The sequence below is a fragment of the Palaemon carinicauda genome, chromosome 28, assembly GCF_036898095.1.
Source record: "Palaemon carinicauda isolate YSFRI2023 chromosome 28, ASM3689809v2, whole genome shotgun sequence".
Lineage (NCBI taxonomy): Eukaryota > Metazoa > Arthropoda > Malacostraca > Decapoda > Palaemonidae > Palaemon > Palaemon carinicauda.
In genome coordinates, this window is record NC_090752.1 from 59477078 (window position 1) to 59493797 (window position 16720).

At 41.4% G+C, this 16720-nt stretch overlaps 2 protein-coding genes across 2 annotated transcripts in view; one reads left to right on the top strand and one right to left on the bottom strand.

Moving 5' to 3' along the window:
• LOC137621833 (protein SpAN-like) overlaps window positions 1–16720 on the bottom strand; it is a 341729-nt gene that overhangs the window by 185396 nt on the left and 139613 nt on the right. The window lies entirely within an intron of this gene.
• Window positions 1–16720, top strand: part of LOC137621835 (mucin-17-like) — a 42308-nt gene that overhangs the window by 15804 nt on the left and 9784 nt on the right. Inside the window, exons 7-9 of the mRNA XM_068352342.1 lie at window positions 3701–3841; window positions 4068–5294; window positions 7146–7554. Of these exons, the coding sequence (XP_068208443.1) occupies window positions 3701–3841; window positions 4068–5294; window positions 7146–7554 (1777 nt within the window). The remainder of the gene's footprint in view (window positions 1–3700; window positions 3842–4067; window positions 5295–7145; window positions 7555–16720) is intronic.

Below are 16720 nucleotides of genomic sequence, written 5' to 3' on the forward strand. Positions count from 1 at the left end.
ATATAAATAAGTATTCACATACAATATATATAGACACATACATATGCATATTATATTTGAACTTCTCAAACAATTGTTACACAAACATACCTCTCCCACTGTATACTCCTTCTCCCTTCTCGACAATCAATGCCATTGTTGTAAATCCCTTATCTCTACACACCTTCTTCAAAGGCCTTACACATTTCTAGATTTTAATCACAGTGATCCTAAACCTATTGCAAAACGGGAGGATAAAACACAAGACGATCAAATACCAATCTTATGCCACAGTCTTAATGAACTAGTTCTACTTGTAACCCTTCACAATCAGGTACAGTTCCCTATTTGCAACCCTTCACAATCAGGTTCAGTTCCCTACTTGCAACCCTTCACAACCAGGTACAGGTCTCTATTTGCAACCCTTCACAATCAGGTACAGTTCTCTATTTGCAACCTTTCACAATAAGGTACAGTCCCCTATTTGCAACCCTTCACAATCAGGTACAGTTCTCTATTTGCAACCCTTCACGATCAGGTTCAGTTCCCTATTTACAACCCTTCACAATCAGGTTCAGTTCCCTACTTGCAACCCTTCACAATCAGGTACAGTTCTCTATTTGCAACCCTTCACAATCAGGTACAGTTCCCTATTTGCAACCCTTCACGATCAGGTTCAGTTCCCTATTTGCAACGCTTCACACTCAGGTATAGTTCCCTATTTGCAACCCTTCACAATCAGGTACAGTTCTCTATTTACAACCCTTCACAATCAGGTACAGTTCTCTATTTGCAACCTTTCACAATAAGGTACAGTCCCCTATTTGCAACCCTTCACAATCAGGTACAGTTCTCTATTTGCAACCCTTCACGATCAGGTTCAGTTCCCTATTTGCAACGCTTCACACTCAGGTATAGTTCCCTATTTGCAACCCTTCACAATCAGGTTCAGTTCCCTACTTGCAACCCTTCACAATCAGGTACAGGTATCTATTTGCAACCCTTCACAATCCGGTACAGTTCTCTATTTGCAACCTTTCACAATAAGGTACAGTCCCCTATTTGCAACCCTTCACAATCAGGTACAGTTCTCTATTTGCAACCCTTCACAATCAGGTTCAGTTCCCTATTTGCAACGCTTCACACTCAGGTATAGTTCCCTATTTGCAACCCTTCACAATCAGGTTCAGTTCCCTACTTGCAACCCTTCACAACCAGGTACAGGTCTCTATTTGCAACCCTTCACAATCAGGTACAGTTCTCTATTTGCAACCTTTCACAATAAGGTACAGTCCCCTATTTGCAACCCTTCACAATCAGGTACAGTTCTCTATTTGCAACCCTTCACGATCAGGTTCAGTTCCCTATTTACAACCCTTCACAATCAGGTTCAGTTCCCTACTTGCAACCCTTCACAATCAGGTACAGTTCTCTATTTGCAACCCTTCACAATCAGGTTCAGTTCTCTATTTGCAACCCTTTACAGTCAGGTACAGTTCTTTATTTGCAACCCTTCACAATCAGGTACAGTTCTCTATTTGCAACCTTTCACAATAAGGTACAGTCCCCTATTTGCAACCCTTCACAATCAGGTACAGTTCTCTATTTGCAACCCTTCACGATCAGGTTCAGTTCCCTATTTACAACCCTTCACAATCAGGTTCAGTTCCCTACTTGCAACCCTTCACAATCAGGTAAAGTTCTCTATTTGCAACCCTTCACAATCAGGTACAGTTCCCTATTTGCAACCCTTCACGATCAGGTTCAGTTCCCTATTTGCAACGCTTCACACTCAGGTATAGTTCCCTATTTGCAACCCTTCACAATCAGGTACAGTTCTCTATTTGCAACCCTTCACAATCAGGTACAGTTCTCTATTTGCAACCTTTCACAATAAGGTACAGTCCCCTATTTGCAACCCTTCACAATCAGGTACAGTTCTCTATTTGCAACCCTTCACGATCAGGTTCAGTTCCTTATTTGCAACGCTTCACACTCAGGTATAGTTCCCTATTTGCAACCCTTCACAATCAGGTTCAGTTCCCTACTTGCAACCCTTCACAACCAGGTACAGGTCTCTATTTGCAACCCTTCACAATCAGGTACAGTTCTCTATTTGCAACCTTTCACAATAAGGTACAGTCCCCTATTTGCAACCCTTCACAATCAGGTACAGTTCTCTATTTGCAACCCTTCACAATCAGGTTCAGTTCCCTATTTACAACCCTTCACAATCAGGTTCAGTTCCCTACTTGCAACCCTTCACAATCAGGTACAGTTCTCTATTTGCAACCCTTCACAATCAGGTTCAGTTCTCTATTTGCAACCTTTACAATCAGGTACAGTTCTTTATTTGCAACCTTTCACAATCAGGTACAGTCCCCTATTTTCAAACCTTTACAATCAGCTACAGTTCCCTATTTGCAACTCTTCACAATCAGGCACAGTTCCATATTTGCAACCAGGTACAGTTCTCTATTTGTAACCCTTCACAATCAGGTACAGTTCCCCATTTGCAACCCTTCACAATCAGGTACAGTTCCCTATTTGCAACCCTTCAATACCAGATACAGTTCTCTATTTGCAGTGTTTCACAATCAGGTACAGTTCTCTATTTGCAACCCTTCACAATCAAGTACAGTTCCCTATTTGTAACCCTTCACAATCAGGTACAGTTCCCTATTTGCAACCCTTCACAATCAGGTAGAGTTCCATATTTGCAACTCTTCACAATCAGGTACAGTTTCCTATTTGCAATCCTTCACAATCAGGTACAGTTCTCTATTTGCAACTCTTCACAATCAGGTACAGTTCCCTATTTGCAACCCTTCACAATCAGGTACATTCCCTATTTGCAACTCTTCACAATCAGGTACAGTTCCCTATTTGCAACCCTTCACAATCAGGTACAGATCTCTATTTGCAACCCATCACAATCAGGTACAGTTCCCTATTTGTAACCCTTCACAATCAGGTACAGTTCTCGATTTGCAACCCTTCACAATCAGGTACAGTTCCCTATTTGCAACCCTTCACAATCAGGTACAGTTCTCTATTTGCAACCCTTCACAATCAGGTACAGTTCCCTATTTTCAACCCTTCACAATCAGGTACAGTTCTCTATTTGCAACCCTTCACAATCAGGTACAGTTCCCTATTTGCAACCCTTCACAATCAGGTACAGTTCTCTATTTGCAACCCTTCACAATCAGGTACAGTTCCCTATTTGTTACCCTTCACAATCCGGTACTGTTCCCTATTTGCAACCCTTTACAATCAGGTAGAGTTCCATATTTGCAACTCTTCACAATCAGGTACAGTTTCCTATTTGCAACCCTTCACAATCAGGTACAGTTCTCTATTTGCAACCCTTCACAATCCGGTACAGTTCTCTATTTGCAACCCTTCACAATCAGGTTCAGTTCCCTACTTGCAACCCTTCACAATTAGGTACAGTTCCCAATTTGCAACCCTTGACAATCAGGTAAAATTCTCTATTTGCAACCCTTCACAATCAGGTACACTTCCTATTTGCAACCCTTCACAATCAGGTACAGTTCCCAATTTGCAACCCTTGACAATCAGGTACAGTTCTCTATTTGCAACCCTTCACAATCAGGTACAGTTTCCTATTTGCAACCCTTCACAGTCAGGTACAGTTCCCTATTTGCAACCCTTGACAATCAGGTACAGTTCCCTATTTGCAACCCTTCACAATCAGGTACTGCGGAACGGAGATAGCCAGTGGCGAGAGTTTCACTTCTACCAGGAATGAAATGGTCCTCTATTTCAAGACGGAGACCAATTTCAAGACAGGATGGTCCGCGGATATAACTTTCGTCGAGGACGCAAGTTGCACAAGGTAACTCGATGACCAGAGGAAAATCTTTATATGAATGCATTCAAGGATATGTGACATACAAATTAACTATGATTATGTATTTATAAATCCTTGATAAGAAAACAATTGGATCAGAGAGAGAGAGAGAGAGAGAGAGAGAGAGAGAGAGAGAGAGAGAGAGAGAGAGAGAGAGAGAGAGAGAGAGAGAGAGAGAGAATTTTCTAAGGCCCGGGTTTTTTTACTTCAGCACGACTTCAACTACTCCCACGTCTACATCTACAACCACTTCCTCTACCACAACTCCCACAACCACTTCCTCTACCACAACTCCCACAACCACTTCCTCTACAACAACTCCTACAACCACTTCTTCTACCACAACTCCAACAACCACATCATCTACCACAACTCCTACAACCACTTCTTCTACCACAACTCCAACAACCACTTCCTCCACCACAACTCCAACAACCACTTCCTCCACCACAACTCCAACAACCACTTCCTCTACCACAACTCCTACAACCACTTCTTCTACCACAACTCCAACAACCACTTCCTCCACCACAACCCCAACAACCACTTCCTCTACAACAACTCCAACAACCACTTCCTCCACCACAACTCCTACAACCACTTCCTCCACCACAACCCCAACAACCACTTCTTCTACCACAACTCCTACAACCACTTCCTCCACCACAACTCCTACAACCACATCCTCAACCACAACTCCTACAACCACTTCTTCTACCACAACTCCAACAACCACTTCCTCCACCACAACTCCTACAACCACTTCCACTACCACAACTCCTACAACCACTTCTTCTACCACAACTCCAACAACCACTTCCTCCACCACAACCCCAACAACCACTTCCTCTACAACAACTCCAACAACCACTTCCTCCACCACAACTCCTACAACCACTTCCTCCACCACAACCCCAACAACCACTTCTTCTACCACAACTCCAACAACCACTTCCTCTACCACAACTCCTACAACCACTTCCTCCACCACAACTCCTACAACCACATCCTCAACCACAACTCCTACAACCACTTCTTCTACCACAACTCCTACAACCACTTCCTCTACCACAACTCCTACAACCACTTCCTCCACCACAACTCCTACAACCACTTCCTCTACCACAACTCCAACAACCACTTCCTCCACCACAACTTCTACAACCACTTCCACTACCACAACTCCTACAACCACTTCTTCTACCACAACTCCTACAACCACTTCTTCTACCACAACCCCAACAACCACTTCCTCTACAACAACTCCAACAACCACTTCCTCCACCACAACTCCTACAACCACTTCCTCCACCACAACCCCAACAACCACTTCTTCTACCACAACTCCAACAACCACTTCTTCTACCACAACTCCAACAACCACTTCCTCTACCACAACTCCTACAACCACTTCCTCCACCACAACTCCTACAACCACATCCTCAACCACAACTCCTACAACCACTTCTTCTACCACAACTCCTACAACCACTTCCTCTACCACAACTCCAACAACCACTTCCTCCACCACAACCCCAACAACCACTTCCTCTACAACAACTCCAACAACCACTTCCTCCACCACAACTCCTACAACCACTTACTCCACCACAACCCCAACAACCACTTCTTCTACCACAACTCCAACAACCACTTCCTCCACCACAACTCCCACAACCACTTCCTCTACAACAACTCCTACAACCACTTCTTCTACCACAACTCCAACAACCACATCATCTACCACAACTCCTACAACCACTTCTTCTACCACAACTCCAACAACCACTTCCTCCACCACAACTCCAACAACCACTTCCTCTACCACAACTCCTACAACCACTTCTTCTACCACAACTCCAACAACCACTTCCTCCACCACAACCCCAACAACCACTTCCTCTACAACAACTCCTATAACCACTTCTTCTACCACAACTCCAACAACCACATCATCTACCACAACTCCTACAACCACTTCTTCTACCACAACTCCAACAACCACTTCCTCCACCACAACTCCCACAACCACTTCCTCTACAACAACTCCTACAACCACTTCTTCTACCACAACTCCAACAACCACATCATCTACCACAACTCCTACAACCACTTCTTCTACCACAACTCCAACAACCACTTCCTCCACCACAACTCCAACAACCACTTCCTCTACCACAACTCCTACAACCACTTCTTCTACCACAACTCCAACAACCACTTCCTCCACCACAACCCCAACAACCACTTCCTCTACAACAACTCCAACAACCACTTCCTCCACCACAACTCCTACAACCACTTCCTCCACCACAACCCCAACAACCACTTCTTCTACCACAACTCCTACAACCACTTCCTCCACCACAACTCCTACAACCACATCCTCAACCACAACTCCTACAACCACTTCTTCTACCACAACTCCAACAACCACTTCCTCCACCACAACTCCTACAACCACTTCCACTACCACAACTCCTACAACCACTTCTTCTACCACAACTCCAACAACCACTTCCTCCACCACAACCCCAACAACCACTTCCTCTACAACAACTCCAACAACCACTTCCTCCACCACAACTCCTACAACCACTTCCTCCACCACAACCCCAACAACCACTTCTTCTACCACAACTCCAACAACCACTTCCTCTACCACAACTCCTACAACCACTTCCTCCACCACAACTCCTACAACCACATCCTCAACCACAACTCCTACAACCACTTCTTCTACCACAACTCCAACAACCACTTCCTCCACCACAACTCCTACAACCACTTCCTCTACCACAACTCCTACAACCACTTCCTCCACCACAACTCCTACAACCACATCCTCAACCACAACTCCTACAACCACTTCTTCTACCACAACTCCTACAACCACTTCCTCTACCACAACTCCTACAACCACTTCCTCCACCACAACTCCTACAACCACTTCTTCTACCACAACTCCTACAACCACTTCCTCAACCACAACTCCTACAACCACTTCTTCTACCACAACTCCAACAACCACTTCCTCAACAACAACTCCAACAACCACTTCCTCTACAACAACTCCAACAACCACTTCCTCCACCACAACTCCTACAACCACTTCCTCCACCACAACCCCAACAACCACTTCTTCTACCACAACTCCAACAACCACTTCCTCCACCACAACCCCAACAACCACTTCCTCTACAACAACTCCAACAACCACTTCCTCCACCACAACTCCAACAACCACGTCCTCTACCACAACTCCAACAACCACTTCCTCCACCACAACTCCTACAACCACTTCCTCTACCAGTACAACCACTTCCTCTACCACAACTCCGACAACCACATCCTCTACTACAACTCCTACAACCACGTCTTCTACCACAACTCCTACAACCACGTCCTCTACTACAACTCCTACAACCACGTCCTCTACCACTTCCTCTACTATAACTCCTACAACCACTACAACAACTCCTACAACCACCACTTCTACTACAGCAAGTACAACCACTTCCTCATCATCTACCACTACTACAACATCATCAACGACATCATCAACTACATCCACAACAACCACAACTCCACTCCCTACCTGCACTACGTATTACAGCAATGGATACAACTATTTGGAGTCTCCAAAGTACCCAGCCAGCTACCCTCACAATGCCCAGTGCACTGAGGGAGCCTTCACGGTAGGTTGTTAGTTTCCCCTTGTATGGTCCTTTTTGGAGGATTTTTTCACAAATTTTCACAATTTAAAAAAAATTAGCGAGCGTTGTGCCAAATCAAGTGAATCTGGCCCTTTTGGTGGTGGTGCGAGATAATTTTCACAATTTTCTAAAATTTAGCGAGCGTTGTGCCAAATCAAGTGAATCTGGCCCTTTTGGTGGAGGTGCGAATTAATTTTCACAATTTTCTAAAATTTAGCGAGTGTTGTGCCAAATCAAGTGAATCTGGGCCTTTTGGTGGTGGTGGGAGTTAATTTTCACAATTTTCTAAAATTTAGCGAGCGTTGTGCCAAATCAAGTGAATCTGGCCCTTTTGGTGGAGGTGCGAGATAATTTTCACAATTTTCTAAAATTTAGCGAGCGTTGTGCCAAATCAAGTGAATCTGGGCCTTTTGGTGGTGGTGGGAGTTAATTTTCACAATTTTCTAAAATTTAGCGAGCGTTGTGCCAAATCAAGTGAATCTGGGCCTTTTGGTGGAGGTGCGAGATAATTTTCACAATTTTCTAAAATTTAGCGAGCGTTGTGCCAAATCAAGTGAATCTAGCCCTTTTGGTGGTGGTGGGAGTTAATTTTCACAATTTTCTAAAATTTAGCGAGCGTTGTGCCAAATCAAGTGAATCTAGCCCTTTTGGTGGAGGTGCGAGATAATTTTCACAATTTTCTAAAATTTAGCGAGCGTTGTGCCAAATCAAGTGAATCTGGGCCTTTTGGTGGTGGTGGGAGTTAATTTTCACAATTTTCTAAAATTTAGCGAGCGTTGTGCCAAATCAAGTGAATCTGGGCCTTTTGGTGGTGGTGGGAGTTAATTTTCACAATTTTCTAAAATTTAGCGAGCATTGTGCCAAATCAAGTGAATCTGGCCCTTTTGGTGGAGGTGCGAGTTAATTTTCACAATTTTCTAAAATTTAGCGAGCGTTGTGCCAAATCAAGTGAATCTGGCCCTTTTGGTGGAGGTGCGAGTTAATTTTCACAATTTTCTAAAATTTAGCGAGCGTTGTGCCAAATCAAGTGAATCTGGCCCTTTTGGTGGAGGTGCGAGTTAATTTTTACAATTTTCAAAAATTTAGCGAGCGTTGTGCCAAATCAAGTGAATCTGGCCCTTTTGGTGGAGGTGCGAGATAATTTTCACAATTTTCTAAAATTTAGCGAGCGTTGTGCCAAATCAAGTGAATCTGGCCCTTTTGGTGGAGGTGCGAGTTAATTTTCACAATTTTCTAAAATTTAGCGAGCGTTGTGCCAAATCAAGTGAATCTGGGCCTTTTGGTGGTGGTTGGAGTTAATTTTCACAATTTTCTAAAATTTAGCGAGTGTTGTGCCAAATCAAGTGAATCTGGCCCTTTTGGTGGAGGTGCGAGTTAATTTTCACAATTTTCTAAAATTTAGCGAGCGTTGTGCCAAATCAAGTGAATCTGGCCCTTTTGGTGGAGGTGCGAGTTAATTTTCACAATTTTCTAAAATTTAGCGAGCGTTGTGCCAAATCAAGTGAATCTGGCCCTTTTGGTGGAGGTGCGAGTTGATTTTCACAATTTTCTAAAATTTAGCGAGCGTTGTACTAAATCAAGTGAATCTGGGCCTTTTGGTGGTGGTGGGAGTTAATTTTCACAATTTTCTAAAATTTAGCGAGCGTTGTGCCAAATCAAGTGAATCTGGGCCTTTTGGTGGTGGTGGGAGTTAATTTTCACAATTTTCTAAAATTTAGCGAGCGTTGTGCCAAATCAAGTGAATCTGGCCCTTTTGGTGGAGGTGCGAGATAATTTTCACAATTTTCTAAAATTTAGCGAGCGTTGTGCCAAATCAAGTGAATATAGCCCTTTTGGTGGAGGTGCGAGTTAATTTTCACAATTTTCTAAAATTTAGCGAGCGTTGTGCCAAATCAAGTGAATCTGGGCCTTTTGGTGGTGGTGGGAGTTAATTTTCACAATTTTCTAAAATTTAGCGAGCGTTGTGCCAAATCAAGTGAATCTGGCCCTTTTGGTGGAGGTGCGAGTTAATTTTCACAATTTTCTAAAATTTAGCGAGCGTTGTGCCAAATCAAGTGAATCTGGGCCTTTTGGTGGAGGTGCGAGTTAATTTTCACAATTTTCTAAAATTTAGCGAGCGTTGTGCCAAATCAAGTGAATCTGGGCCTTTTGGTGGAGGTGCGAGTTAATTTTCACAATTTTCTAAAATTTAGCGAGCGTTGTGCCAAATCAAGTGAATCTGGCCCTTTTGGTGGAGGTGCGAGTTAATTTTCACAATTTTCTAAAATTTAGCGAGCGTTGTGCCAAATCAAGTGAATCTGGCCCTTTTGGTGGAGGTGCGAGTTAATTTTCCCAATTTTCTAAAATTTAGCGAGCGTTGTGCCAAATCAAGTGAATCTGGCCCTTTTGGTGGAGGTGCGAGTTAATTTTCACAATTTTCTAAAATTTAGCGAGCGTTGTGCCAAATCAAGTGAATCTGGCCCTTTTGGTGGAGGTGCGAGTTAATTTTCACAATTTTCTAAAATTTAGCGAGCGTTGTGCCAAATCAAGTGAATCTGGCCCTTTTGGTGGAGGTGCGAGATAATTTTCACAATTTTCTAAAATTTAGCGAGCGTTGTGCCAAATCAAGTGAATCTGGGCCTTTTGGTGGTGGTGGGAGTTAATTTTCACAATTTTCTAAAATTTAGCGAGCGTTGTGCCAAATCAAGTGAATCTAGCCCTTTTGGTGGAGGTGCGAGTTAATTTTCACAATTTTCTAAAATTTAGCGAGCGTTGTGCCAAATCAAGTGAATCTGGCCCTTTTGGTGGAGGTGCGAGATAATTTTCACAATTTTCTAAAATTTAGCGAGCGTTGTGCCAAATCAAGTGAATCTGGGCCTTTTGGTGGAGGTGCGAGTTAATTTTCACAATTTTCTAAAATCTAGCGAGCGTTGTGCCAAATCAAGTGAATCTGGGCCTTTTGGTGGTGGTGGTGGGAGTTAATTTTCACAATTTTCTAAAATTTAGCGAGCGTTGTGCCAAATCAAGTGAATCTGGCCCTTTTGGTGGAGGTGCGAGTTAATTTTCACAATTTTCTAAAATTTAGCGAGCGTTGTGCCAAATCAAGTGAATCTGGCCCTTTTGGTGGAGGTGCGAGTTAATTTTCACAATTTTCTAAAATTTAGCGAGCGTTGTGCCAAATCAAGTGAATCTAGCCCTTTTGGTGGTGGTGGGAGTTAATTTTCACAATTTTCTAAAATTTAGCGAGCGTTGTGCCAAATCAAGTGAATCTAGCCCTTTTGGTGGAGGTGCGAGATAATTTTCACAATTTTCTAAAATTTAGCGAGCGTTGTGCCAAATCAAGTGAATCTAGCCCTTTTGGTGGAGGTGCGAGATAATTTTCACAATTTTCTAAAATTTAGCGAGCGTTGTGCCAAATCAAGTGAATCTGGGCCTTTTGGTGGTGGTGGGAGTTAATTTTCACAATTTTCTAAAATTTAGCGAGCGTTGTGCCAAATCAAGTGAATCTAGCCCTTTTGGTGGAGGTGCGAGATAATTTTCACAATTTTCTAAAATTTAGCGAGCGTTGTGCCAAATCAAGTGAATCTGGGCCTTTTGGTGGTGGTGGGAGTTAATTTTCACAATTTTCTAAAATTTAGCGAGCGTTGTGCCAAATCAAGTGAATCTGGGCCTTTTGGTGGTGGTGGGAGTTAATTTCCACAATTTTCTAAAATTTAGCGAGCATTGTGCCAAATCAAGTGAATCTGGCCCTTTTGGTGGAGGTGCGAGTTAATTTTCACAATTTTCGAAAATTTAGCGAGCGTTGTGCCAAATCAAGTGAATCTGGCCCTTTTGGTGGAGGTGCGAGTTAATTTTCACAATTTTCTAAAATTTAGCGAGCGTTGTGCCAAATCAAGTGAATCTGGCCCTTTTGGTGGAGGTGCGAGTTAATTTTTACAATTTTCAAAAATTTAGCGAGCGTTGTGCCAAATCAAGTGAATCTGGCCCTTTTGGTGGAGGTGCGAGATAATTTTCACAATTTTCTAAAATTTAGCGAGCGTTGTGCCAAATCAAGTGAATCTGGCCCTTTTGGTGGAGGTGCGAGTTAATTTTCACAATTTTCTAAAATTTAGCGAGCGTTGTGCCAAATCAAGTGAATCTGGGCCTTTTGGTGGTGGTTGGAGTTAATTTTCACAATTTTCTAAAATTTAGCGAGTGTTGTGCCAAATCAAGTGAATCTGGCCCTTTTGGTGGAGGTGCGAGTTAATTTTCACAATTTTCTAAAATTTAGCGAGCGTTGTGCCAAATCAAGTGAATCTGGCCCTTTTGGTGGAGGTGCGAGTTAATTTTCACAATTTTCTAAAATTTAGCGAGCGTTGTGCCAAATCAAGTGAATCTGGCCCTTTTGGTGGAGGTGCGAGTTAATTTTCACAATTTTCTAAAATTTAGCGAGCGTTGTGCCAAATCAAGTGAATCTGGCCCTTTTGGTGGAGGTGCGAGTTAATTTTCACAATTTTCTAAAATTTAGCGAGCGTTGTGCCAAATCAAGTGAATCTGGCCCTTTTGGTGGAGGTGCGAGATAATTTTCACAATTTTCTAAAATTTAGCGAGCGTTGTGCCAAATCAAGTGAATCTAGCCCTTTTGGTGGAGGTGCGAGTTAATTTTCACAATTTTCTAAAATTTAGCGAGCGTTGTGCCAAATCAAGTGAATCTGGGCCTTTTGGTGGTGGTGGGAGTTAATTTTCACAATTTTCTAAAATTTAGCGAGCGTTGTGCCAAATCAAGTGAATCTGGCCCTTTTGGTGGAGGTGCGAGTTAATTTTCACAATTTTCTAAAATTTAGCGAGCGTTGTGCCAAATCAAGTGAATCTGGGCCTTTTGGTGGAGGTGCGAGTTAATTTTCACAATTTTCTAAAATTTAGCGAGCGTTGTGCCAAATCAAGTGAATCTGGCCCTTTTGGTGGAGGTGCGAGTTAATTTTCACAATTTTCTAAAATTTAGCGAGCGTTGTGCCAAATCAAGTGAATCTGGCCCTTTTGGTGGAGGTGCGAGTTAATTTTCACAATTTTCTAAAATTTAGCGAGCGTTGTGCCAAATCAAGTGAATCTGGCCCTTTTGGTGGAGGTGCGAGTTAATTTTCCCAATTTTCTAAAATTTAGCGAGCGTTGTGCCAAATCAAGTGAATCTGGCCCTTTTGGTGGAGGTGCGAGTTAATTTTCCCAATTTTCTAAAATTTAGCGAGCGTTGTGCCAAATCAAGTGAATCTGGCCCTTTTGGTGGAGGTGCGAGTTAATTTTCCCAATTTTCTAAAATTTAGCGAGCGTTGTGCCAAATCAAGTGAATCTGGCCCTTTTGGTGGAGGTGCGAGTTAATTTTCACAATTTTCTAAAATTTAGCGAGCGTTGTGCCAAATCAAGTGAATCTGGCCCTTTTGGTGGAGGTGCGAGTTAATTTTCACAATTTTCTAAAATTTAGCGAGCGTTGTGCCAAATCAAGTGAATCTGGCCCTTTTGGTGGAGGTGCGAGATAATTTTCACAATTTTCTAAAATTTAGCGAGCGTTGTGCCAAATCAAGTGAATCTGGGCCTTTTGGTGGTGGTGGGAGTTAATTTTCACAATTTTCTAAAATTTAGCGAGCGTTGTGCCAAATCAAGTGAATCTGGGCCTTTTGGTGGTGGTGGTGGGAGTTAATTTTCACAATTTTCTAAAATTTAGCGAGCGTTGTGCCAAATCAAGTGAATCTGGCCCTTTTGGTGGAGGTGCGAGTTAATTTTCACAATTTTCTAAAATTTAGCGAGCGTTGTGCCAAATCAAGTGAATCTGGCCCTTTTGGTGGAGGTGCGAGATAATTTTCACAATTTTCTAAAATTTAGCGAGCGTTGTGCCAAATCAAGTGAATCTAGCCCTTTTGGTGGAGGTGCAAGATAATTTTCACAATTTTCTAAAATTTAGCGAGCGTTGTGCCAAATCAAGTGAATCTAGCCCTTTTGGTGGTGGTGGGAGTTAATTTTCACAATTTTCTAAAATTTAGCGAGCGTTGTGCCAAATCAAGTGAATCTAGCCCTTTTGGTGGAGGTGCGAGATAATTTTCACAATTTTCTAAAATTTAGCGAGCGTTGTGCCAAATCAAGTGAATCTGGGCCTTTTGGTGGTGGTGGGAGTTAATTTTCACAATTTTCTAAAATTTAGCGAGCGTTATCCAAATCAAGTGAATCTGGCCCTTTTGGTGGAGGTGCGAGATAATTTTCACAATTTTCTAAAATTTAGCGAGCGTTGTGCCAAATCAAGTGAATCTGTGCCTTTTGGTGGTGGTGGGAGTTAATTTTCACAATTTTCTAAAATTTTGCCAGCGTTACGCCAAATCAAGTAAAACTGGCACTTTTGGTGAAGTCGCGAGATAATTTTCACAATTTTCAAAAGTTTAGCGAGCGTTGCGCCAAATCAGGCGAATCTGGCCCTTTTGGTGGAGGCGTGAGTTAATTTTCACAATTTAAAAAAATTTAGCGAGCGTTGCGCCAACCCAAGGAAGTCTGCCCTTTTGGTGGAGGAGCGAGTTAATTTTCACAATTTTCAAAAATTTTCCCAGCGTTACGCCAAATCAAGTAAAACTGGCACTTTTGGTGAAGTCGAGATAATTTTCACAATTTTCAAAAGTTTAGCGAGCATTGCACCAGATCAAAGAAGTCTGGCACTTTTGGTGGAGGCACGAGTTAATTTTCACAATTTTCAAAAATTTTGCGAGCGTTGTGCCAAATTAAGGAAGTCTGCTCTTTTTTGGTGGAGGCATGAGTAAAGCTTATAACTAACAATGACATCATTAACAGTAGAATCATTCCTTGATGTATCACGATTGTCAATACTATTCAAAGGGGCTTCTCATTTACAGAACAAGCTAGAAAGAATCTCAGAAAGCTTGGCAAGTTTTTAAAAGTGGAATTAAATGGTTAAAGAAAAATAGAAAAAAAGGGTTGAATAAATAATTCTTGACCCTTTAGACAAGATTTTACAGTCTTAAAGTATTCAAAACTCTGCTTGGTACACTTTTCTATATGCCCTCATCATAAGAAATGCAAGACCTCTGGCCCACTGCAGTGATATATAATAGAATGATATAGATTATTAGTGTTAATGCTCTGTGATAGACATAAAAGACACATTTTCTAAAAGTAATGGTAGCACACAAAACATCCAAATGCCCAGACACTAATGTATTTTAGGACACTCCAAAATCAAAGATTGTTCTCTAGTCTTGGGTGGTGGCATAGCCTCTGTACCATGGTCTTCCACCGTCTTGGGAACACATTTTCTAAAAATAATGGCAGCACACAAAACATACAAAGCCCCAGACACTAATGTATTTTAGAGTTTCTTATTGGTTATCATCTCTTCTAGGAGAAGGACACTCCAAAATCAAACGTTGTTCTCTAAGTCTTGGGTAGTACCATAGCCTCTGTACCATGGTCTTCCACTGTCTTGGGTTAGTGTTCTCTTGCTTGAGGATACACTCAGCCACACTATTGTATCTTGTTTCTCTTCCTCTTATCATTTTGAAGTTTTATCCTCTTTCTTTTAAAGTTTTTAATAGTTTATATATATATGAAAGATTTATTTTAATGTTATCTTCCATATTTCCTTTCCTCACTGAGCGATTTTCCCTGTTGGAGCCCTTGGGCTTATAGCACCCTGCTTTTCCAACTAGGGTTGTAGCTTAGCAAGTAATAACAACAACAACAACAACAACAACAACAACAATAATAATAATAATAATAATAATAATAACAATTAATTTAAAGATGTTCAAAGATGCAGCTTTACTATTAGCAATGATGATAATGATATTATGGCACTAATACCAAATTCTGTGTAGATACAGGAAGGTCTATAACTAATGCCAAACTTTCATTCAGCATTAAATGTGCTTTAGAGATGCACCACAAGAGGAAGATTTCAGTCTAAAGTACTTTTCAGGTAATCACATTATTATTATTATTATTATTATTATTATTATTATTATTATTATTATTATTATTATTATTATTATTATTATTATTATTATTAAAACAGTAAAGAGCAAGCTGTACATATATATTGTAAACAAATAAATTCTAAGTTACAATGGGAAAAGGCATAATTAGGCAATCTTATAAAATCTAAAAAGCCACAACTTAAAAAGCCACAACTTGAAAAGCCACAACTTAAAAAGCCACAACTTAATCAAGAGAATTCTAGTTTTCCTTTGAAGATTGCCTAATTATGCCTTTCCCCATTCTAACTTAGAATTTATTTGTTTACAATATTTATTATTATTATTATTATTATTATTATTATTATTATTATTATTATTATTATTATCATTATTAATATTATTATTATTATCATTAATATTATTATTATTATTATTATTATCATTACTTGCTAAGCTACAACCCTAGTTGGAAAAGCAGGATGCTATAAGCCTAAGGGCTCCAACAGGGAATGTAGCCCAGTGAGGAAAGGAAACAAGGAAAAAATTAAATAATTTAAGAACAGTAACAACATCAAGATGCATATTTCCTGTATAAACTATAAGAACTTTAACAAAACAAGAAGAAGAGAAATAAGATAGAATTGTGTGCCCTACAGTACCCTCAAGCAAGAGAACTCTAACCAAGACAGTGGAAGACCATGGTACAGAGGCTATGGCACTACACATGACTAGAGAACAATGGTTTGATTTCGTGGCCCATGCTTAGCGAATCAAGAATAGAAGTACGGTATGAAATCAGCTTTTTTAATACATTACGCTTTTTCCGAGTCTTAGCTTTATACCTACCGATTAAACCATTAACTCTTTAAAGGTTTAAAGGTCACACATAAATTTCAAGAGGGCAAGAGACGGTGACATTGCCCTATCAAGCAGGACATTGCCCTAGAGACTGACCATATTACATATGATTAGCGCCCAAGCCCCCTTTCCACTCAAGCTAGGACCAAGGAGGGCCAGGCAATAGCAGCTGATGACTCAGCAGATAAGACCTATAGGCTCCCCCCAAACCCCTCATCCTTAGCTCACAAGGATGGTGAGGTGGCAGTGACCAAAGGAACTAACGAGTTTGAGCGGAAGTCGAACCCCAGTCTGGCAATCAATAGGCAAGGCCGCTACCACCAGGCCACCACAACCTTCTGGCAGGTTCATCCTTGCCAAGATCC